General features: G+C 40.9%; 1 protein-coding gene across 2 annotated transcripts in view; it reads right to left on the bottom strand.

Moving 5' to 3' along the window:
• Window positions 1-25,562, bottom strand: part of Plekhh2 (pleckstrin homology, MyTH4 and FERM domain containing H2) — a 92,998-nt gene that overhangs the window by 18,543 nt on the left and 48,893 nt on the right. For both annotated transcript variants that reach the window (XM_035445347.1, XM_035445348.1), the window contains exons 11-23: window positions 23,459-23,595; window positions 23,250-23,360; window positions 22,774-22,860; window positions 21,332-21,490; window positions 14,717-14,797; window positions 10,195-10,374; window positions 8,306-8,414; window positions 6,830-6,942; window positions 6,000-6,179; window positions 4,426-4,523; window positions 2,597-2,774; window positions 1,620-1,775; window positions 154-251 (exon numbers count right to left, since the gene is read on the bottom strand). In XM_035445347.1, coding sequence (XP_035301238.1) covers window positions 154-251; window positions 1,620-1,775; window positions 2,597-2,774; window positions 4,426-4,523; window positions 6,000-6,179; window positions 6,830-6,942; window positions 8,306-8,414; window positions 10,195-10,374; window positions 14,717-14,797; window positions 21,332-21,490; window positions 22,774-22,860; window positions 23,250-23,360; window positions 23,459-23,595 — 1,687 coding nt within the window. The remainder of the gene's footprint in view (window positions 1-153; window positions 252-1,619; window positions 1,776-2,596; window positions 2,775-4,425; window positions 4,524-5,999; window positions 6,180-6,829; window positions 6,943-8,305; window positions 8,415-10,194; window positions 10,375-14,716; window positions 14,798-21,331; window positions 21,491-22,773; window positions 22,861-23,249; window positions 23,361-23,458; window positions 23,596-25,562) is intronic.

Below are 25,562 nucleotides of genomic sequence, written 5' to 3'. Positions count from 1 at the left end.
GTATCTCCCAGAACAGAGCTATTATTTATGGGATATAGGCACACGTGTAAATAAGATGACTTCCAAGGCCAGTGACTACAAAACCAGACTGCAGGCCCATGGTTTGGACACGCTGCACACTTGGCTCTGCCATGCAGCTCCAGTATTCCATACCTGTTTTTGTAAGTCAGACGGACAGTCCTTGTACCCTCACACTTCCCAGACTGCTGTTCTTTGGACGCCTGTTCCCATTTAGAAATAATGTCGCAGATCTAGGAAGGAAACAGAAAGCTGAGATCCATGGGACTTTTAAAATCAACATTTGAAAAAGACAAGAGTGTTTGTGAGTTCAGACAAACAAACCAAACTCACTGGAGCCTTTTGGTTTTAGCTTCTGTAGAGCTCTGTGCTTAGGATTTAATGATAGATACATTGTTTTTTCGGTCCACTTGTCAAACTGGACACACATTAACTTTGGACTGTGGCCACGCAGTTTTACTCAGAAAGGAATCTTAATGTAGGATTGCATGGGGATTTCAGGGATTTTTTTTTTTTTTCATGATTTGGTCACTGAAGAAGCAAATTTTTCCACCTTGTAAATTTACCAAGATTGGAACAACAAGGTACCCCAAAGAAGTCTGAGACAAACTCCACACTGGCTGCTTGGTGTAACCAGGACCTTTTTTCCCTCTATTTCCTCACTCACAAAATAAGTGGACTGTATCTCTAAGGTCCCTATAGATCAGTAACTCTATATTTCTAATTGTTGACATAATTCCATGAAAACTTTGTTTTTAACCATGAGCTAGAAGAAGGATATTTTAAAATATCTTTTTCTGTGTTTTCGTTGGTTCGTTTCCTACCAGACTGCAGTTCAGTTCTTCCCCAAGGCCCAGTTCTGAAATTTCCTGCTATGCAAAGGGTCACAGCCCTCTTAAAACATGTGTCACCTTCAATTGTACTCTAAGATGGTCAGTACATAAATTTGCTTTTTTCTAAGCAAACTAAAGTCCTCTGTGAGCAGAAGCCTTATCTGACCCTTTAGCCCTCAGGATACTGGGAACAGCTGTGAATGAAGGCAGTGGGGGCAGGGCTCCGCATCTTCATTCTTTTCTGTTAGTTTGTTTTGTATTTAGTGTGTGTGTGTGTGTGTGTGTGTGTGTGTGTGTGTGTGTGTGTGTGGTGTGTGCGCGCGCGCGCGCGTGCCTGTATGCATGCATGAAGGTTAAAGGACATCCTGTGGAAGTCAGTTCTTTTCTTCCACCATGTGGGTTCCATCTCAGGCTTGGCAGCAAACATCTTCACCCACTGAGCCATCTTGCTGGCCCACCATTCTTAGTACCCTAATATTTATAATATAATTACAGTTAATATTCTTTTTCCCTCTGTTAACACAGCTTGTGTATGTAGATTACATGCTAAGAATTCTATGTGTCACCACCCCCCCCCCAAAAAAAAAAGGAAGGAAGAAAAAAAATTCTACAGCTTCGCCAAAATTTGGCAATTTTAAATAATGGTACCGATTGGGTTTCTTACATTTTTGGACAACTCCTGACCTAAACTTGTACAGACTAATGAGTCTTTTGCTATTTTTATTGTTGTTTTGTTCAGTTTGGCTCCTTTGAAGAATGAGATTTCACCTTGATATTTCCCTGAAGACAATGCTCCAGGTCTCTGCCAGAAGGGTCGTCGGTGAACAGTGCAAACCCAGACTGTGCTGGCTTCCTCATTCCCGTGTCCTGGTTCAAGGTATTCAAAAATTCTTCCACTGTGGTGGATGCATCAAACCCAACTACCTAGGGGAAGATAGCAAGACAGTTCTCTCAATGAAACACACACACACACACACACACACACACACACACACACACACACACACACTGAACAGGTCTCAGGGAAGGCGAGGTGCACTTGATGCTTGACTAATGGTCGTGTGTTTTTCCAGGTACTTTAACTTTCTTTTTTGTTTTTGTTTTTTGAGATAGAGTTTCTCTGTATAAAAATCCTGGCTGTCTAGGAACTTGGTTTGTAGACCAGGCTGGCCTCCAACTCACTGAGATCAATGTGCCTCTGCCTCCTAAGTGCTGGGACTAAAGGCATGTGCCACCACCACCTGGCTAACTTTTTGTTCAGCACTCTGCTGGAGAAAAGAAGTCAACTTTGGTAGTCAGCTTGCTATAAAAATAAAAAAATTTCAGTGTCAGCCAACAGACAGACAAGAATTCAAAACAGAAAGGTCGCTTGGCAGTTTTTGATAATCATGTAGAGATTACAATTAGGCTTACCCATTAGAAGTAAGCTAAGAAACACAGTACAATATGCAACCAACATGCACACGAAAGAAAATAGGTTCATTTTAATAAATAAACACCTTTATGTATTTAATGTTTATTCTTTAAAAAAAAAACCACATTTATTTGGTGTGTGCGTGTGGCATGTGTCACTTCCAGTGTTTGGAGGTCAGAGGAGAACTTTTGAGTGTGGGTTCTAGGAATTGAGCTCAAGATGAAAGGCTTATGGGGACAAAGAGTTGAATGTGGGTTTGTTTTTCCTGTCTCTCTCTGTCTCCCAGCTTGGCTGTCCCAGAGATCTGGTCTCTGTAGGCCAGCAAACCCACCTGATAGATCCCATTCATGAAGTGCACGGGTATGCTGAAGGGCAGAGAATGATGGTACGGGTTACGAAGGAGGGTTGAAAGGATCTCCATCCGAGAGGGTCTCGCCTCCCGGTCTCCGTTTTGTTGTGTTCTTTCCACACATCGCTGGCAGTAAATGGCATATTTCCCAAATTCTGTCCTGTAATGCAAAACTTAAGATAAAAATCTAAGGATAAATTTAATTAAGACAATCTAATATGTATGATTTTCACAGTAATATCAAACTGTTGGGATGTTTATGGGACTCCAGTTTAAATTTGCAATGAACTCAATATCCCTATGAAGTTTCTAAAAAATATTTCTGCATTGCTATAACCACACACTGATTTAAAGTTACCAGTAATTAGACAATCAATATATGATTACTATGCTAACATATCGAAAGAAGATAATGCATAAAGAATAATATGCTGGGCTGGAGAGATAGCTCAGAGGTTAAGAGCATGGGCTGCTCTTCCAGAGGTCCTGAGTTCAATTCCCAGCAACCACATGGTGGCTCACAGCCATCTGTAATGAGAGCTGCTGCCCTCTTCTGGCCTGCAGGCATATATGCAGACAGCATGCTGTATACATAATAAATAAATAAATCTTTTTTTTAAAAAAAGAATAATATGCTATAACATTGACTCCAAGGCCTCAGGCATAGCAGGCAAATACTCTACCTAAGTCCCAGCATCCTCTTTTGAAGATCATGCACATTACTCCACTGTTAGACAAGGTAAGAAAATGCCTTCAAACAAAAAGCATATCCTATAAACAATACACTAAGCAAAACCATCCAAGTACATAAATATACAAGTGGGATAGAGATTTTTATATACAGCAAAAGGTTAAACACAAATTTTAGTTTGAGTTAGAAGATAACATTTCTAAATACATTTATTTATATTCAAGTGATTTCCACACTCAGTGGTGTCACCCTTTTGTCAGGGGCTCCTGAGTCATTATCATCTCTGGACTGCGGGGTGTTTTCCTATTGTCCCAAGCTGCTCCTTGTATGTTTGTTTGTGCTAGTCACAAGGTCTAGTTAACACCCCAACACAAACCTCTTGGGCTGGGGTGTGCTTCAGGAGGTAGAGCACTTACCAAACATTCACAAGGTCCTGGGTTTGAGGCCCAACACAACCAATCAAGCAAACAAAAACACCTAACATAAACCTCTCTTAGCTGACAAAATGAACCCAGAAAAGCCTTGGCCAACTGCCTTAGACCCCAGTCTAAAAAGATCATTCTGATAATTTGATATTAAATATGTTTTTAAGAGAATAAAAAAAAAACAATTCTAATACAACTTTAAAACAAAGGAAGACCATGGAGGAAGACTTCCACAAAAAGAATACAATGTGGATAAAAGCAGTTAGTTCAGTGGTAGAACGAAGGCCCTGGGTTTGGTCCTCAGCCCTGGAAAAAAAAAAAAAAAAGAAAAAAGAAAAAAAAAAGACAAAATAACAAGAAAGCGGAAACTAAGAAAGCAAAATAATTTTGTTGCTTTTACCCACAATTACCACGATTACCAAGTCATTCGTACTTGCAATGTTCACTGTCTTTTCACTTAAAAATGTTCTTTACCAGACCATCAAGCTTTCACAGTAATCTTGCATAAGATATTTAACATAACAAAGGGAATGTTTTCCAGGCTCTACATAAACAGTAATGTAATGCCTCCTGTCCCAATATTTGGTTTGCACATTCTTTTGAGAATATATCTGGCAGGTTATATTAAATACTTATGATTTACTGTAGACTTGTGAGGCCACACAAATGGTTCAGCTAGCTAGTGTTCTGCACACCTGGAATCTGCATTCCTTTTTAGATGGAGCTGGAGGAGCCACAGGAAAGGGTGGTGGGGGAGGAAGAGTCCAACGCAGAGTGCCAAGAGTTGCCAGCCCTGGGTGTGGAGAAGAACAATTCATTAGAAACCATGCCAGCCACACAGACACGTCAGAGCAGTGTGCCTGGCAGAGGGGAGGAGAGTAATGAGCAGCTTGCCTCCTCCACATATACATATATTACATATATTACATTACATATATTTATGTAATGTCACACTTTTAATGTAAATGCTCCGAAGAGAGCATTTATGTAAATGTAAAAGAGAGCATTTAATGTAAATGCTCTCTTCGGAGCATTTACATTAAAAGTGTGACAATTCAACATCAGATCTATGGCCCACCTAGTTTCACCTACTGTCTACGACTGTACTTCCTAGTCAATTCAGCTGCTCTTTGTGACATCACATGCAAAGATTAGGGACTTCTCTCTCCTTGTCCCTTTATGATTTTACTTATCCATTGAAATATATCTTTGAGAAAAGCAGGTTACAAAGAAGTAAAAATAAAAAACCACCTACTCAAAACCTCACCCTATTCATTATACACACAAATACAAGGGCAGAAAGCATAAAATATCAACAGAGATTTATTGGGGTACCAGGATCATATGTGGTTTTGCCCCTCCACTTCACTCTCTTCTATATGTCCTTTTCTATGTATTTTTCCTCATTAAGCAAGTATAACATCAATAATTTTAAAAAATCTTTCTTAAAAAGTGGGAAGAATAGGTCTTGTCCTTGAGAAGCCCAATCTAGTAGGAAAAGTTTATATAAATGCAAAGCAAATTATAATAAAATATAATATCACAAATTAATTTTTTTATAACATGGAGGTAATGGCCAGGGGCACCAAAGTAAGATTTGCTGGGAAGATACAGTTTGACTGGAGTGGATTGTAAAGTGTAACACTGAGAAGGAAGAAAGGAACCTAAGAGGGACATGCCAGGTACACACTGAAGAGCCCTGCAAGACTCCATGTGTTTGCAAAACTGGGGGAGGGGGGGAGATGGGGACTGCTCATTCACTGTTGAACAGTCAGAGTTCATTTATTCACTGTCAAGGACCATGTAGAGAGAAGCACCTGGAGTCAGATTCTGCACTTCAGCTTCCAAACACATCACAGGCGGTTATGAACTGCCTGATGTGGTGGCCTGGAATTGAACTCTGATCCTCTGCAAGAGCAGTGTAGACTCTTAACCACTGAGCCATCTCTCCAGCCCATCATGTGACCACTAAGTTTTTGAAACATGATTAGTGACGTGGGAAAAGTGATTATAGTCTATGGTTTTAGAAGGTAATATACACACTGCAACTCTGATGTGAAAAACAGTGGTGGTGTATGAATCGATACACTTATGCAGTTATACACAAGCGTATGACAGACAGGTTAGCCAAAAGGATATACATCAAGATATCAGCAGCCATTTTCCTTTCATACTATTTGTACTTTTCAAATGTCTATATTGAATGTGTACCATTCTTACAAACAGATGACCATCATTTTACATTGCATGTATATGCATCAATGCAGACCTGCAACGGCCCCTGCTGGTTCTGCGGCTGTCTTCTCCTTGTCTGTTTAATAAGCTGACAGAAAATCTCATTCTGTAGCTCAGGATGTGTCAGGCAGACCTGCAAAGCGCTCTGAGCCAGAGAGATATGGTAGTCGATGGCGGGGGAGTCGACGGCTGCATTTATAAAAAGCTGGCAGGTCTGGATGGAAAAAGAATATACTTGAGGTGAGAAATGATCAGGTTTATTTTGCACAAATCATAGCCATCCTATCTTTCAGCAGTAGTTTTTGTTTAAAACAATGGGGGAAAAGTATTATGATGACTCTAATCAAAAGAAATCCCGAGTGGCTACTGTAATAGCCGAGTAAGCAGATCTCAGAGCAAGAGGATTTTGCCAAAGATAGAGAGGGTCACCTTATAATGGTAAAGGGTCACTTCATTCAGAAGACACAATGATTACACTATGTTCTCTAATACAGAGATTTAAAATGCATGTTTGCCTCACCCAGGCAGTCATTTATTTTAGCCACCGCATTTTCATTTCTGAAGTTCAACTTGGGTCTGTGAAATACTTTCCATTGCCCTCCTTAAAATGCCCACGTTTTCCTTTACCACACAAAGCACAGCAGCCTCCTAATGAAGCATCATCCTATATGTTCTTCAAAAGACAGTGAGGCTGGGGGATATAGCTCAATGGCAGACAACTTACTTTCAGCATCATCACCATCCCCATCCTCAACAACAGAATCACCATCAACACAGCTTGGATTTTCTTAGAGTCAAACTTTATAACACAAATGGTTACATTCAATTGATTAAGTGATTGGTGCCAACATGTAACAACTTTACCTTAAACAACTTAATGGCCTCAGTCTGCAGAGCTTCGGAAGGCAGTGTGGTCAGAGGGGACAGGATCCCTTCTTTGCTGTGACACAGCATGGGATGTCTCCATATCTGAGAGGCTGAACACAGAGGAGCTCGTGAGCTGAGAGAGACGATTCATTTCCTTGGTTCCCATTAGCCTGACCCTTTAGAGAGCAGCTTATGCAGGTTTGGTTCACTTTCTCCCAAGGGTCATAAAAACAAGATGGAAACAAAACAACAAAAGCAAGAAACCTCCCAGTGATGCTGTTTATCAAACATCCCAAGGCCCCTGCAGTTTTCATGTTTCTGTTCTAGAGGATGTGAATGTAAAAGTGTTACATCCTAACTGACCAATTCCACTTGGCATTATGAGGATGTGAATGTAAAAGTGTTACATCCTAACTGACCAATTCTACTTGGCATTATGTTGCTTACACATGCCAATAGGTAGGACCTTGGGAGAAAGATCTAGAGAGATCTTGAGAGAGCCAAATAGGAGCAGATAGATATGAAGACAAAGAGGAACATGAAGTCATTCCTGAAATCAGTATTTATTAAACTGCTCCCCTATGGCTGGGCATTTAGCTTAGCGGCAGAGCAAATGCTGAGCATGTCCTATACTATCACTGCTTAAACATAAATGTGATATGGTCTCTGTTCATAAAACACACAACAGAATTGAGTCTAGATGGAAAACCTTATCTGATGGCTAAGCTTGACCTTCAGAGGGACAAGGTGCCTCTAGGCGTGTCTGTGAGGCTTTTGCAGATGGCTAACAGAGAACGGAGACCCACCCTGAATACTGGGCCTCACTATTCCACAGGCTGGGGCCCTGGAGTGAACAAAAAGCAGAAAGGAAGTGCTACGATTGACCACCTCATACTCCTGCCCAGGTGCCTTCCCCACCACAACCGACTGTATCCCTGTAAACAGCAGGCCAAATGAACTCTTCCTGCCACAGCTTCCTACTTCACTTCCTTAACTGCTTGACAAGCATTTGACCACAGCAACATGAAAGGTAGTAAGACACCATAGTTATAAGACGATTAACGTCAATGTAAAGTGACAGATGCTATAAGAGGGTTAAATGGGGAGGCTAATAGGACTTAATTTCAATTCTGAGGAAGCAAGCACACCTTTGGAGACTCAGGCTCTGGGCTGGAATGCACTGACTGAGGGACGGTCTAAGGCTAACCAGGATTTCATCATGTCAGTGAGAGGTGCCAAGGTCGGGGCACCCCGGGCAAAGGGAGCAATGTGAGCAGAGGCAGAGGTGTGAGAGGGCTTGAAGGATGCTGATGATTCTGGAGCCTAAGAATTCCAGCCCATCCATTACAAGCAAAGCCATCGGGGAAGTAGGCATACTACAAGAGGAAGCATGAAGCAAAAACCACACCAGGTCAAGGGGTTGGGGACCCTCTTCACGTACTCCAAAGCCTGGGTAGGTGCTTAGGAACTTACAAGGCTCGCCTTCTATGTTTAGCAGTTTGAAAACCAGCTGTTCAAATTCAGATCCGACATTTACATTGTTACTTCCAGCAGCAACGGTGAGATGATAAAGCCAGGTGTCCTTCAAAAAGAGAGCATATTAACAGAGATGTTAGCCAAGATGACCTTTCAGCTTTGCCAGAAGGAACAACATGCAAAAACAGTGAAAAGCAAAGCAAAACAAAACAACAATAAAAACTCCAGACAGAAACCACATTCATTTTTAATTTACTTCTAGTGTCTGTAGGAGTGTGTGGAGGATGCATACATGTAGATGTCAGAAGACAACTTGAGGGAGTTTGGTTTTCTTTCTATCATGTGGGTTCAGGGATAGAACTCAGGTCCCCAAGCTTGCTGGTAAGCCTCTGAGGAGGGCTCACACTCTTGAGCCATGCTCAAGCTATTCTCCACTTTTACCATATTTTACACATGCTTCTTAGAAAAGCAAGATAAAATTAAGGTGTGTAATACATGTTGAGAGTCTAGAATAAATGCAGCTAGCTACCTAAAATTCTTTTAAGATGTATAATTCTTGTATTCTAAGAAATACAATGAATTCTATCCAATTTAACATTTTACTAACAGTAAACAGGATACTCTTTATGAAGGAAGTAATATCCAATGTTTCAACTTCCTTTTTCCATCTGTGGAAATACATGTATACACTGGGGTTTTGTCTATTTACTTTTGGTTTTGGTTTTTCTTTTTTTTTTTAAAAGATTTTATTTATTATGTATACAATATTCTGCTTCCATGTCTATCTGCACACCAGAAGAGGGTACCAGATCTCATAATGGATGGTTGTGAACCACCATGTGGTTGCTGGGAATTGAACTCAGGACCTCTGGAAGAGCATACTCTTAACCTCTGAGCCATCTCTCCAGCCCCTGGTTTTGGTTTTTCAAGATAGGGTTTCTTTGTGTAGCCCTAGAACTTGTTCTGTAGATGGGTCTGGCCTTGAACTCAGAGAGCTGCCTGCCTCTGCCTCCCGAGCACTGGGTTAAAGGTGTGCGTCACCACTGCATGGCTTGTAGAATGAATTTTAGTGGAGTTGGCATTATACTGAAACAGTTTTATAGTTTCTGCATTTTCCTAATGCTCAGCATTAAATTTTCAGATAGCAGATATTGCCCCATCTAACACTTGTTAGTTAAAAAGAGCATTTGTTACATTTTCTATTTTTAAAAGTACTTCTGAGATACTATTATTTTAAAAATAATATAGCCAATTAATTTGTGATAATTTTCTCAGTATACATTCCTTTTAAAGAAAATTCTGTGATCAAACCCCACACCTTGCACATTCGTGGTAAGCTCTATTGCTAAGCTGTATCTCCAGCCTCCTTACTGTACAATCTTTAAACATAATTAGGGGTCATAATGAAGACAGGGACTCTAGGAACTGGCAGAAACCCATCAAGTGGACAATGCAGGAGCTTCCCAGAGTGCTCTTGGGCCTTCACACACACTGCTTTACCCACCTCAGGTGAACTCACAAAAATCTTTGACAATTTGAGAATTTGTCACCTTTCCCGTTTTCCATCTCTTCCTCTGGAAGAACAGTCAGTACTCTTAGCCACTAAGCCATCTCTCCAGTCCTGAGGGTCACACTTCTTAAACTCTTTTTGTCCCCCACTGTCGCCATTAATTTCAGATCTCAACTTTTCAGAACACAACTTTTGCCAACAGACTGGCATGAGGTTTACTTGCAGAGTCTCATGAAACAGAAATTGAAGGGCTTTTTTTTTTTTTCTCTCCCCGCCCCAAATCTGTTCTTTATTTCCATAAAATTGGCTTGAATTCCTCTGCACCTCAACTATAAAGTCTGAATCATTTTAGACCAACCCAAAAGACTTTAACTACCTTCTCATGCTTGGATCCGATCAGCAGGTATGTTGGGCCTTGGTCTTTGGGGTGGATGACGATGGTGTAATGAGTGGATAACAGACATCGTCCACTGGCTTCATAATCTTCATCTGAGTCACAGGACCTGTCCACCTCCTCCACCTTAGCCTCCCAGAGCTTGATCTGACCTAGAGGGAACTGAAGCAAAGGTTAGCAGTGGTAAGGAAGGCACAGCACACTCAGTCTTTTCCAACTAGAAGCTATTATGGTCCTCTTCCTTTTTACTTTTAAAAGGCACACTTAAAAAAAAAATGAATGACTCATTGAAATCTGATTCTCCATTTTGTTACAAACAGAACAGAAACAAGCAGAATCCCCAACTGAAGTATGAATGTTTCTGGCCCGGCAGGGTCCCACCGCCCTTGAACCCCAAATAAACACACAGATGCTTTATTTATTATTAAACTGTTGGCCGATGACTAGGGCTTCTTATTGGCTAGCTCTGTCTTAATTATTAACCCATAACTACTAATCTATGTATTTCCATGTGGTCTTGGCGTACCAGAGAATGCCAGACCTGCAACTCCTTTGCCTGCTACATGGTGACTGACCCTGGTGGGCTCTCCTGCCTATCTTTCCAAGAATTCTCCTCCTCTTCTCGTCCCACCTATCTTCCTGCCTCATTGGCCATTGGCTAAACAGTGTTTTATTCATCAACCAATAAGAGAAACATATATACAGAAGACATCCCCCTTGACACAACATTGACACAAAACAAGCAAGAGAATAGTGGACACTTAAAATTTGAGGAGAAAAATAATGAGGATCGGTGTGTTAGGTTATTCCACCAGACTTGAACAACTGATTCCTTGCTGAAGATATGGTAGTACTTCAACCAAAATACCCAGCAGATTCAGTGTTCCTCAAAGAACTTATGAGCAATTTGGTTAAGCTAGTGGATTAAAGGGTAAAGTGTAGACATGGGCTCCATATTGTTCACAGAAAATAATAACTAGCTGATATGAAGGCCATCTCAGATCCCCATAAATGTCTAGAATTATCAGACTATTGAAGTGTGTAACACATTCCTGGGAAAAACAGCTGTTCTTTCCATTGTAACTTAAGGATAAGAAAACCTCCCTACAGCTAGCTTTGTTAAAGTTTATCTATTCTTTTACTGACTAACATAAACATGACTTCTATGTTAGTTATTTACTATCTGTTTTTAAACTTTTACATTAGTTAAGGACAATACAGAGCATTCTTCGGTTTACAGCTTCTAAAATATTTGGCCAGTTTTGTAATCACAGGGATTACTTATTTGGGGGTGGGGGCATAAGGAAGGGTGTTGAGGCAATGCCTTGCTAAGTATCTAGGCACTACAGCCAATTCCCTGCATCAGCTTCCTGGGTACTGGGATTATAGGCATGCTGCAATTCTTTGAAAAAGCCATTCTAACCACAAACATGTGCTATCATCCATTTTTATGATGCATTCCAGGGCTCCGTGCTTGGATTCTTTGTCCTGACCACCTACACACACAGTGGTGATCTCATCCAAGATCATGGCTTTAATCCCAGCAGATGTTAGCGACTCCCAAATGCCTAACTCCAGACTCATGATCTGGACTCGGGTGCCTAACCGCGTCTCAAACTCCCTTCAACACGTCCACCTCAACCACCTGCTCCTCCCAGCCTTCCCCACCACACTCGGTGACTTCATCTTTCCAAAAGTTGGGGCCAAAAACATTGACAGCATTCACTGACCCCTTTCTTTCCCTGACATAAATTCTGTCAAGACTGTCAGAATATATGGTCTCTTCTGAGAGTGCCACAGCCCCCACTAACCACAGTCGTCCCAGTGCTGGACTAATCTAACCGTTTCCTAATTAGAGTCTTCCTCCCTCCCTTCAGCCTGTTCCTAAATAGAAGCCTCGTGTTCCTCCAGTTCATTTTGCCTCACTCCGAGTAAAAGCAAGAGGTGGCAGGACATTTCTTTGGCTTAAAGATTATTTTGAATTATAGCTATTTTCAAAATCAAACAAAAACACAGGTGCAAGGGTGCACTCTGACTCCCCGCCTTTTTTTTTTTTTCTTTCAAGACAGGAGGTAAAACTCCCATATGGAAGATGCTCTTGGTAACAGGCTTGAAAACAACATTCTTAGGATCAAGACCAGAAGCTTATACAGAAACTCTGGCACTTCTCCACCCAGTTAGCTACAACAGCCCATCCCTGTTTTCCCAAGTTACTGTTGTTTGTCCAGTTTCATAGGGTCTTCATTTCCTGATAAAACCTCGTGTGTCCTATACAACTTACATTCAGTAAGTTTGTGTACTTTTCTCCTATAATCTGTCCCATGTCAGATTAATTCTGAGGCCTACGAAAACCCTAGCAACACAGAGGTAAAATTTTGTCTCCCTTAAAAAGCCAGCATTTTTCTTTGACCTACTAGGACCCGTATGGTTCAGCCTCTGTCATACCCCTCACCTCACTTCCCACCGTTCTTTTCCCAAGGGGTTCCAGTCCAGTCACATTGACCTCACTCTTTTTAAACACATCAGGCATGCTCCTGCCTTGGGGCCTTTACATTTGGTACTCCTTCTCCCCGGAATATTGTCACAAATACCCACATCGTTGTACTTTTACTTCCTTTAGGATCCAATGAAAAGCCAGATCTTACTGGCATATTGTATAGAAAACAAATAACATCTATCTGGTAGCTGATTAATAGTAAAGATGACTAAATTAAACATATTATCTTTCACATGGAATGTATTTTTGACACCTTTCAAAAATTATTTTTATACTCTGTGTGTGTGTGTGTGTGTGTGTGTGTGTGTGTGTGTGTGTGTCCCGGGTCAGTGGGTTCCAGCAGAGGCCAGAAGAGGGTGACAGGAGTTACAGGTGGTTATGAGCATCTCCATGTGGGTGCTGGGAACCAAGCCCAGGTCCTCTGGAAGAACATCCGGTGCTCTTAAACTGCTTTGCTGGCTCTTTAGAGTGATCGTTTACTCATTAAATGGATAATAAATTTACACTGAACAGTTACTATACTGAGAACTAAATAAAAAATTTTACTTCTAAAAGAAAAATGTAGGTGGGGGCATGGGAAGATGGGAGGGAGAGGGAATTGGGATTGATATGTAAAATAAGATTGTTTCTAAATTCATTAAATAAATAAAAAAATAAAAATGTAAACTTATCTAGACTTTCAGGAAAAAAAGGTAGGAATAAAGCAAATTATAGGGCAAAATGTCATGTTGATAATAAAAAGATTTTTTAAAAATGTGAAGAAATGAATACTACTATAAGACAGAATAGTACTCTCCTAATTAGGTGCTTCAGGCACAAGCCCAAGAATTTCTAGTTTCTCAACTTCTCTGAAGATAAATTGTCTTATCGAACCTTCCTAAAGGTTCCCCCATGGTGTCATGTGTGTCCCCAATTCCATATCAAAACTTTAATTTCCTTTTTTTTTTTTTTGAGACAGGGTTTTCTCTGTATAACAGCTCTAGCTGTCCTGGAAATTTTTGTAGACCAGGCTAGCCTCAAAATCACAGAGATCCACCTGCCACTGTCTTCCAGGTGCTGGGATTAAAGGCATGCATCATTATGCCCAGCTAATGTCCATTTTTCTGATAGTCAATATGGCAGGGAATGTTGAACATTGCTTTATGTTGTGCTTAGACTTAAAGCTTCAGGTGGCATTGCTGTTTGAGCAATTCCCTCACTCCTCCAAATTTATCCTTTCCAACGGCTGCACTGTTAACCCCATCCCACCAGCAATTCAGGGAACAACAGCCCGTGTGTTAAGTACAGCTGAAAGACCTGAAAGCACAGCCTGTAAAAAGGGAAATAACGGACCCACAGCTTCACCAGACCAAGTCTAGTATCATTAACAAACAAATCAGCCCCAGGCTGCCGTCCCATGGAGCTCATACCATCATTTTATACAAGTACTCAAGGCCCATATGGATGGCTAAATTCATGTAGTTACAGTGACACAAATACGGTGGTACCGAGTGCCCACAGTGGCTTGTGGCCGTTTCACCTTCCACAGACCGCCCGTCTTTCTACTGTCAAAGTGAAGATTGCTAAAGTTCCTGGAATGGGGGAGGACAATAGTTTAGAAGTATAGATAGAACATACAGGGACAAACGGATGAGCCATTGTATCCAGGCATCTGAGGAACCAACAGTCTGGATTCCGTTTCATCCCTAGGCTATCCTTCCCAGTTGTTCACCTCTCCTAGCTTTACCTAATCTGTCAGGACACTGGGAAGCATGGCAAAATGAAGGATAGGAGGGAATAAAAGAAGGCTTTGCCCTTTCAGTTCTTTCAAAGCGCAGTGGGTAAAAGTCACTAAGTGAAATTTACAACCAAGGCCCAAGTAGGTTACTACCCCAGTAATAAATATAGTAGCAACTTAACAAAAACTCTAGAGCCTTGCCTAGCAATAGAAAAGTCAAAAGGGAAAGCTTTTAAAACTAGCACAGGCAAAGTTCGTCCTCTCATTGGGCTGTTAATATGCATACATACCTTATCCTCTTGACTGCGAAAATAATACAAAGTCTTCCCAACGATCATACACCAGACTCTCTTCGAGTAGCCGTGTTTTACCTGAAATTGTATTTCAGTGGATTAAAATGTAGGTCAGAAGTCTGGGAAATTGCAGTATAGTTTATACATTCTCTGGTAAGCTCTACAGGTATCCAGTATGACAGAGGCTGACAGCAATCACACAGCCCAGCACTGGGACAACACTTGCCAAGAGTTTGCTCTGTGTCACATACGATGCTTCTGACTAGGACAGATGTGCCCAACCTGTGGGTCGTGGCCCCTTTGGTGGGTCAAATGACCCTTTCATAGTGGTTGCCTAAGACCTTCGGACAACAGAGATATCTATATTATAATTTATAACAGTAGCAACAGTTATGAAGTAGCAACAAAGATAACTTTATAGTTGGAGGTCACCACAACATGAGGGTCACAGCACTAGGAAAGTTGAAAACCTTCTTGTTCTAGGACTAGGATTAGGAGCCAATTTCACAATTAAGTTTATTTCATCGTTTCCTTACTTCAAAGATTTCCAATAACCCAGTGGCTCTCTGGGTTAGCATTTTAATGTTCAAACAAAGACGTTATTAAAACCCAAAGAATCCCAGTGATTTCCGGAGTAAAGAGAAACAAACATTTGTAGCTTTCTCTAGAAGGAACCATAGAGAATGACACAATGCCATCAAAGGCTGTCACTATGTTGAGGCTAAGACCGGCTCCACTCAGGTCCATGTTAAGTGACAGAATTTGAGTCCAGCTCTTGTCTGTGTAGAGTCAGAGGTTAAACAGTCTTTGCTGAGGGCACTCAGGGTCAATCTTGGTGGCTTTTATAACTCTGGACTGGGAGTTCCAACCTGCATGAAGGTCTATACCAGACAGACATCACTACATCCTCCATTCTACAAGAACATGAAGAAACCCATTCCCATGGATGGGCAAGCATAAGAAAAATCCCTCTTCCCCCATTCCAGAATGAATACTTTGTGCTTATCTGAGCATGCCTTGCAATTCCACCTCTGTGGCAGTGGTCCTGTCAATCTAGCATTGGCAACACACCCACATTTTCACATGCTGGTATCATCAGCAAAGTGGCTTCCCCAATTATTCTGTCAGAACACAGGGTTATTATACACCTCCTTGGGCTACCATTTGACCAAATGAGACAATACATAAATGAAAAATAACAGTAGCTGCAATAAATGATTACTTCCTCCTAAATGAAACGCATGGCCTTTGTTTTGTTTTTTGTTTTTCTAGACAGAGTTTCTCTTGGTAGCTTTGGCTGTCCTGGAACTCACTCTAGACCAGGCTGGCCTCGAACTCAGAGATCCACCTGCTTCTATTCCCAAGTTCTAGGATTAAAGGCATGCACCACTACTGCCCAGCCACATGGCCTCTTTTAAACCCATGGAGTCAGCTAGCCTTTTGGCTTCCAAAGTTATGGCCTAAACAAATAACTCTACCACTAATGTTTTCATGGATTTAGAATACTCCTTTAAGACAACAACAGCAACAAAACGTTTTATTTGGTAAGGCACACCTCAGTTAAATTAAATTTGGAAACATATATTTACAGAGGAATGTCCTGGGCTTTTCAACAGAGCTCTGCAGGGCTGTTTCCTCTTTCTTTAAACAGCTCTGAGAGAAGTTTCCTCAAAACCGGAGTATAATCCATGTATTTTGGAAATGATTTATTTTTAAAATGGAACAATGACTGCATCTGAACCAAAATTAAGTGGGAAGCTTTACCAACTCCTGTAGAAGCTACAAACGCAGCCCATCTTCTACATACATCTTACATTAGAGTTTCTTCAAACTCTGGGTCTGAAAACTTTTTTTTTTTCAAGACAAGGGTTCTCTTGTGTAACATCTCTGGCTGTCCTGGAACTCACTTTGTAGACCAGGCTGGCCTCACAGCGATCAGCCTGTCTCTACCTCCCAAGTGCTGGGATTTCAGGTGTGCACCTCTTGGCCTCTGAAAATATTTTAACATAGCATATCATACTAGAAAAATCCTTGTGGAGATGTAAAGACAACCTCAAAGGCTTGGCAAACCAAATCATCTAAATACTAACTTTTGACCTTGCCTTGGTAACGGAAGCCTTCCCTATCACTGGTTTTATTCTATACCTTTGTCAACACACAAAACACAAGCTCCCCTGGTCTCTTCCCTTGTCACCTTATCCCTGTAGTGTCACCAGCCTTACTGGCTTCAGTACCTACAAGAAACTTCCGTGGCAATGCCTAGTATTTTAAAGTGTATTTGCTGGCCAGGCATTGTGTGAACACACTTGACATGATGAAATGAAACAACCCTCGGGAGTTGTCACTATGATTGTCTCCCATTTCACAGATGAGATCATGGCATGAGGCCTGTGAGTAACTCATTCTAGGACACACGGGGTTTGTACGAGAGCCAGCATTTGTGCCTAGGCAGTGTGACTCCCTGGTCCTTCCCCTCCTGTCTCTGAATTATCCCTTCAGCTGTGCTCTTTCCATCTCCAATAAACTTTGCAATTTTTCATGTCTCCTTGTCCCCACACCTAGATCCTTTTTCTGTGCTGGAATGCACTCATTTCCGTAACTTATATTCTGTCCTGGCCCTGGCCCTCTCACTCACGCCATTGCTATGCTTTGACCTGCTTCCTGCTTCAAGTGCCCTGATCCAACCATCTCCTAGTTTCTCCATTCTTGCCAAGCCTATATTCCTTCTTGGCCAACCTGGGATCCCGAGTTTGATCATAAAATAATTCTTGCTGCAGGGCCCATTACCACATTGCATTCCTATGCTCCTAACAAATCCATAGCCCAGTGCAGGATGTGAGACAGGCAAAAGCAATGGCAGGTGGGTATTCTTAGATGGTATTAGTCATAGTTAACAATTGTTGAGACTGAAAGGTGAATCTGTGAAGGGACATTATATCCTTTACTTTTGGATATTTAAAATTTTATAATAAAGTACATACTTCAGACCATCGCCCTGATAGGCATGAAATAAAACTATTTTTTAATTTTGCTACTGTTGTGAATCACAATGTAATTATCTGTGTTTTCTGATGGTCTTGGGTGACCTCTGTGAAAGGGTCACTCATTGCCCTACTTCTGAGAAGAGGTAAGCTCTGGGCTACCACTCTAGCACTTGTGCCTGCTTGCCTCCATAGTGATCATGGACTAACCTCCTTGAAGCTACATGCAAGCCCTGATTAAATGCTTTATGTTATAAGTTGCCCTGGTTCATGCTGTTCTGTCACAGCCACAGAAATGTAACTAAGACACCTTCTGACTTCCACATGCTTGCGGTGACATATGTGTGCCTAAATTCACATACATGCACAATAAATAAACAAAATGCTGATAGTGGAATAGGAAGTGAGAATCACAGATATGTTCTATGAGTAGAAGCCAACATTACCATCTTGATAAAATATGTGGCAAGGGATCAAATAGAAGTTCACCATGGTAGAAAACAAACTGTTAGTCACGACCTTCTATCAAACTCACGAGTTTACTATACAAGCTCCCTGAAATAAGGGGAAAGCTTGTGGTTCTGAGCTACAGAGTGAACGGGGATTAGCCCAGTACTATATCCATTTTTTAAAGTATATTTTCCACAATGCCAGGAAGTTGCCAATAATAAGCAAATGTTAGACTGGTAATGGAGTATTTTAGCAAAAAAAGAATAATTAAGACTGAGATGACTCATTCAGTAAATCATTTACCACAGCAAGCACGAGGACCCAAGTTCAACCACTAGAACCCCTGAGAAAGGCCAGGAGATTTCAGGCACATTTGCCTGAAATCCCAGTGCTGGGGGTGCAGAGACAGGAAGATTCCCCAAAGCTAGTCATCCAGTCCAGCAAACTGTCATCTCCAGGCTCAGTGAGAGAAAAGAACTCAAGAAATAGATGGATAGAAGATAGATAGATAGATAGATAGATAGATAGATAGATAGATAGATGATAGATGTATGGATAGATAATTGATAGATGGTAGGTAGATAGATGATTGACAGATAGATAGATGGTAGGTGGATAGATAGTTAGATAGATACGTAGATACAATAGAGAGCGCTTAAGGAAGATCCCTGACATGAACTTCTAGTTTAACACACACACACACACACACACACACACACACACAGAGAGAGAGAGAGAGAGAGAGAGAGAGAGAGAGAGCATCTCTGTGGAATACAATACAGTGGTGAATTCTTTCTTACTTTTGGTGCTCAGTGTTACCTCAGTCTGTCAGATTTTGTAAATATTACTGAATGCTGCCTGCACACATCCCCATGTTGTCATTAAATATAAATGATAGCACAGTATATATCCCACCTGTAAAATTTTCACCTCAAACAGAACACAAACACATTTCTATGGCTGTATAGATATTCTACTATGTCATCTCAAAAGTGACCAACAGGATATTTTAAACGTTTGAAACAATAAGTGGCTCTGTCCTTTATAACTCCCTGTGGAGGAGTTAACATTGTTAAACTCTAGTAATGAGCATTGGTTCACTCCAAGCCAGTAATATCACTCTGCTGTACACTTTTGCCAAACCATCTGTCCTTAATGAACATAGTAAACCAGCTGACTGGGCTAGCATTCTATTATTGTCTATATAGTATACGGAATTGCTATCTGTCGGGGTATGGTGGTATTGTCTTTAATCCCAGCAGTTGGGCGGCAGAGACAGGCAGACCTCTAAATTCAGCTACACAGAAAAACCCTGTCTTGAAAAGTGCTCCCCACCCCCGAAAGTTCTGTATCTTAATAGTCACAGTAAATGTATTTCAAAAGTCTGTTCTTGACTTATGAATTTCAGAGTATGTCAATTATCCCTCGTTTTATTCTTCACATTAGAGGAGAAAACATACTCTGGTGAGCATCCCTATATTTAAATATGTAAATTTAGACCACTTCCAAAGGATAAATTTTCTGAGCAGAGAGAACTGAATCAAATGGAATGTTTCTTAAATGCTTTATACTCATTTTAAAATTACATTTTTTTTTTTTGATGCATGGGTGGAGGTCAGAGGACAATTTGTAGGAGTCAGTTCTTTCTGTCTACCATGTGGATACCAGAGACTGAACTCAAATGGTTAGGCTTGGTGACAAGTGCCTTTGTGTGCTAAGCTATCATCTCACCCCCCACCTCCTGCTCCCAAATGGTGTGCTTTTAAACTGTGTGACATTTGGGCTGGGGAGGCATGCTTAGTCAGTAAAGTGCCTGCTATGCAGATATGATAATGTGAGTTTGAATTCCAGCACTCACAGAAAAAGCCAGGAACAGTGGTGTGCGTTTAATCCCCGTTTTGTGGAAGAGGATCCCTTACAGCTCTGGCCAGATAGCCTGGTAAATCTCTGTCTGAAAGAACAAGTTGAGAGCAGGTGACATGGCTCGGTGGGTAAAGGAACTTGTCACCAGGCTTAGTGATCTGTATTTAATCCCAGAGCCTTCATGGTGGAAGGAGAGGACTGTCTCCCACAAGAAAGTACTTAGTGGTGTAGGAGTATATAATGATACATTGTTAGTACACACACACACACACACACACACACACACACACACACACACACAATTGCAGTGACATATTCCCTCTGACACACACATACAGGTACACATAATATAAATAAATACAAAAGTAAAAAAAAAAGAAAGAAAGATAAAACAAGATGGATGACTCCTGAGAGATAACACTGAGGTTGACCTCTGTCTTTCACACACATGCACACACATGCACACACATGTGCGAACCCACCCATCCAACCCCCACACACAAAGTTGATATTCATCCATCTGTTCATCCAAAAATTACTGAGTTAACATTTGAACCAGGTCATTGCTAAATTGTCTTCCAGAGTGACACTCTAGCAAACTGACATGCATTTCAATAAAAAAGTCTTACCTTTAAACAGATTTTAAAATTATATTATGTCAAATTTGTGCATTAAAAATCTCAGAGGTAGCAAGCTGGTTTCTGCTATACTTGCTGATCTTTTCTGTTTCTTCTTAGTTCTACCATATCAACTCCTCTATGTGTCCTTCGGGATTTTGGTATCCACGCTTTAGAAAAGGCTTGTTAAATACTTTTTGACTCCGTTATTTATTTAACATGTGTGTGTGCATGTGTGTGTGTGTGTGTGTGTGTGTGTGTGTGTGTGTGTGTGTGTCTGTGTGTCTGTGTGTGTTTGTGTATGCCATAGCATATGTGTGGAGGTTAGAGATACTGGTGGGAGCCAGTTCTTTCCCACTATGTGGGTTCTAGGGAACTCAGGTCATCAGACTTGGCAGCAAGCACTTTTATCTGTTGAGCCACCTTACCAGGCCAAGCTTATTACATATTAAAGATATTAACCGGGTCTCATGCCTTTTCATGGCATTTTCAAATTTTTTCATTTGTATTTTTGCATGTGGCCAAATACATCTTTTTTTCATCTCTGTGATTCCTCACTCTCCAGTAATTATACTTAAAAAACCCTTCCCACCCCAACACAAGATATTAAATGCATATTATTATCTGGACTCCACTATTCACGATGCATGGAGCTTACCAAAGCAGCTGCTAGGATGCTGCTGTGTATACAAGAGTCCTACCTTGGTGAGCAATCCCTTGGCTGTTGGTTTGCCCTCAGGCTGCAGGCAAAGAGGATTAGCAGCTTGTACTCGAAGAACATTCTGTAACACTTTAATCCATTCTTCCAATAGATTAGGAGAATCTGCAGTCAGGTAGTATGTGTGCTTCTCCGTGGTCAGCTAGAATGGTTTAAGGGACAACCGGAGAGGCACTAATTATGACTTAGTCCTTGTCCAGTCAAACATTATTACTGACAGGAAAGCAAACACAGTGCCCCTAGAGTCCCTGGTTCCAAGGAAATGTAGAATTCTTTAGCCACCATGTGACAATGATGACCATTGAGTTAATCATTTTACACGTGGGCCCGACACTGTTCACACTATTAAATCTAGGGTCGTGGTTTTATATCTTTAATTGTCACACTTTCCTTTTCTCCCCAGTGTGCTAATCTCTTGGCTGTTGAACAGAAAGTCTGGAGATGATGATAAACAAATACAAAGTTATCAGTGCAAGAGGGGATTTTCATGGACACAAATAAGATAGCGAACTATAAACAAACGAGAACTTCTACACCAGTTCCTGGTGTTACATGTGACCAGTGTCTAAGACAATATTAAGTCTCAAATGAACAGTGTTGCCAATTTCCCAAATATTTCAGGACATTACAATCAATTCTTGGAAGTCCTACATCGGAGCTTGTCCGGGTTTATCCATTTTAACCGAAGGTATCCCCAGGCTACAGGGGATGAGCCATGAACCATTCTAGTAAATGTCTTCTACCATCCACAGGGACAAGATTAAAAAAATAATGGTTATTGAAACATCTCAGAAGCAAAGTGTCTGAATTTAGATATATCAGACTATCTTAACAGCATGTTTTAAATTGAACAGGTTTATGTGTGGGTAACTTGGGCACCAGCCACTTCTGATAGTACTTGGCAGTACAGTGCCTCTGGTCACCAATAGATTTCCCTTTTTGAAGTTCATGGGAGAACTGTTACTGTCCAATTCTATACTAAAATACAAACATTCTTGAATTTAATGGTATATTGTTAGAGCCATTCCCCAGGAAGCCAGGGTTGGGTGGACTTAGCCAGAGTCCATCTTCCTGGGCAGCATTTAATTAAGAGCAAAATTGGCTAAAAAAAATTGGCTAAAAAATTGTTACAAACATCTCAGAAATTCATTTACTGGATAACCCTCTCCTAAAACAGCTTGACATTTTGAGAGCTGAAAATACCCAGGAGATTAACTATGGAAGAACATGGGAAGAAAAGGTATAGGTCATAGCGGGGAAGTACTCATACTTAGCTCATAGTACAGTTTTAACTAAAAAGTCTTATATACCTTCCAGCATCAAACTGATTCTAAAATGAATAAAAAGTCATCAAACAATCCCATATCAGTGAAGAACCGTTTTTTTCATGATACCAAAAGAATAATAAATTCAAAAGACATGTACCTGGACTGTTTGTTTGTTATTTCCCCTTATAATACTGCAAGATGCGTTAAGTTCAATGTGGCCCTGGGGTTTCCGAATTACATCGCTCTGTATAGAGGGAGGGAGAGCAAACATAGATTAGCGATAGCAGTAATTACAGGGAATGTTTCGTATCCTGAATGCATAGTTAAAATTTTAGCCCTGTTTCTATTTTATGTGTATGGATATTTTGCTTGCATGTGTGTCAATGCATCTTGTCCATGCAGTGCCTGTGAAAGCCAGAAGGGGCCGTCAGATCCCCTGGGACTGTAATTATAGATGGTCGTGAGCCTGCCATACAGGTGCTGGGAAAGGAATCAATGATCTTCTGCAAGAACAGCCAGCGCTGAGCTATCTCTCCCGGCCCCGTAATTAATTTGTATTACAGGGAAGGAAATCACTGGGAGTCTGCTTTACAGGGTGAGGAATTCAGGTCTCAACCGCCACTGCCCACTCACGGGAGACTTGTAGTAAAGCAATTCGCCGCCTTTCAAGACAAACCACCTCCGCTTCCACGTCTTGACTTTACCGCTCATTTTCAGTAGATAACCAGATTTCTCTAACAGTTCCTAACAAAAAAGAAGACATTTGAAAACGATGTTTTGTTTCTGTTGGGGAGTCAACCTCACAGATTCATTAAAATTTAGAAGTCTGTTTCAATGCTTACATTTTTCCCATTTTCACTAGAAGATGAGCAGGTTTTAGGGAGTTTCTGCTCAGGCTGCGAGCACTCCGAGTCTATGCAATAGGCATCGGGTGGGATGGCATAATCACTTTCGGAAGCCATGGAGGAGACAGATACGCCTAGGAAAACAAAGTTATAAATCCAGTTAGTATTTCAGCCTGGCGGGGGCCAATAGCAGCTGTGAGTACTCCTTGCACATGGCAATTAACTCCTACATCATAAACCACCCTTCACAAGATTTATTCCTATTCCTCTGGCCATGGAGAACTTTTAATGCAGGAAATAGAACTAAGGTGCTGGAACTGCCACACAAATTTCCAAGAAAGTCAAAAGAACATAAATAATATTTTGGTATGATTGGAACTGTGAGTGTTCTCGCATACACAAAATCTACGAGTGCATCTTTTAATAAAGATTTAAAATTTGTGTATTTATATACTGATACATAGACAAACAAATGCTAAACCTCAATAGTATTTTTTTCAAGTTGAATATACTACTAACCAGTTTACTGGCTTTAAAAATCCTTCATGAGTTCAGTGTAAAGAGCACTGGTTGTACTTCCAGAGGACCTGGGTTTAATTCCCAGCATCCACATGGCAGTTCACAACTGTCTGTAACTCCAGTTCCAGAGAATCTGACATCTTCACACCAATGCACATAAAATAAAGTTAAATAAATTATTTTTAAAATCCTTCATGACAGAGCTGGAGAGATGGCTCAGAGGTTAAGAGCACCGGCCGCTCTTCCAGAGGTCCTGAGTTCAATTCCCAGCAACCACATGGTGGCTCACAACCATCCATTATGAGATCTGGTGCCCTCTTCTAGTGTGCAGATATACATGGAAGCAGAATGCTTTATACATAATAAATAAATAAAATCTTAAAAAAAATCCTTCATGAGGCATGTAGTGGACAGACCCAGGCAGGTCAGACCACCCGGAGTCTGGCCACACCTCAGTCTTGCCTCCCCCCATGCCCTCCAAATGAGTGAGGAGAACACCAGGAGAGGCCAGACCATCCACAGTAGCTGACATTGAAGTCTTGGTCCACTTATGCCCACTGGGAGACAAGAGGAGAGGAAAAGACCCCGCCTGCACCCACTCAAAGAAGGGATGGGAAGAAGACAGAGTAAGAACACACTCAACAACAGGAAAACCAATGTGACAGCACCAGAATCTAGGGACTCCACACCAGCAAGACCTGAACGTCCCAACACAGATGAAGCAGAAGAGAACAACCTCCAAAACAACTTTATGAAGATGATAGAAACCCTCAAAGAGGAAATGAGAAAACCCTTAAAGAAATGGAGGAAAAGACAAACCAAAAAACTCAAGAAATAAACAAAGCTCTTAAAGAATACAAAGAAAGACAAGAAAAAACAACCAAACAAGTAAAGGAAACAATTCGAACAGTTCAGTGTTTGAAAGCTGAAATAGAAACAATAAAGAAAACACAGAATGAGGGAATGTTGGAAATAGAAAAGCTGAGTAAATGATCAGGAACTACAGATAAAATACAAGAGATGGAAGAGAGAATCTCAGGTGTTGAGGACTCACTAGAGGAAATACAGTCATCAACCAAAGAAAATCTCAAGTCCAACAATTCCCTAATACAAAATATCCAGGAAATATGGGACACCATGAAAAGGCCAAGAACAATAAGTATAGAAGAAGGTGAAGAAATACAGCTCAAGGGTACAGAAAACATATTCAACAAAATCATAGAAGAAGGCCAGGCGTTGTTGGCACACACCTTTAATCCCAGCACTCGGGAGGCAGAGGCCAGCCTGGCCTCCAGAGCAAGTGCCAGGATAGGCTCCAAAGCTACACAGAGAAACCCTGTCTCAAAAAACCAAAAAAAAAAAAAAATCATAGAAGAAAACTTCCCCAACCTAAAGGAGGATATGCCAATGAAAGTACAAGAAGCTTACAGAACTGGACCACAAAAAGAAGTCCCCTAGCTACATAATAATCAAAACACCAAACAGAATAAAGAAAAAAATATTAAGAGCAGAAAAGGAAAAATGCCAAGAAACATATAAAGGCAAACCTATCAGAATTATATACGACTTCTCAATAGAAACT

Source organism: Cricetulus griseus, chromosome 5 (genome assembly GCF_003668045.3).
Source record: "Cricetulus griseus strain 17A/GY chromosome 5, alternate assembly CriGri-PICRH-1.0, whole genome shotgun sequence".
NCBI lineage: Eukaryota > Metazoa > Chordata > Mammalia > Rodentia > Cricetidae > Cricetulus > Cricetulus griseus.
The sequence above is the reverse complement of the archived record's forward strand: the minus strand, read 5'-3'. Positions and strand labels throughout refer to the sequence as shown.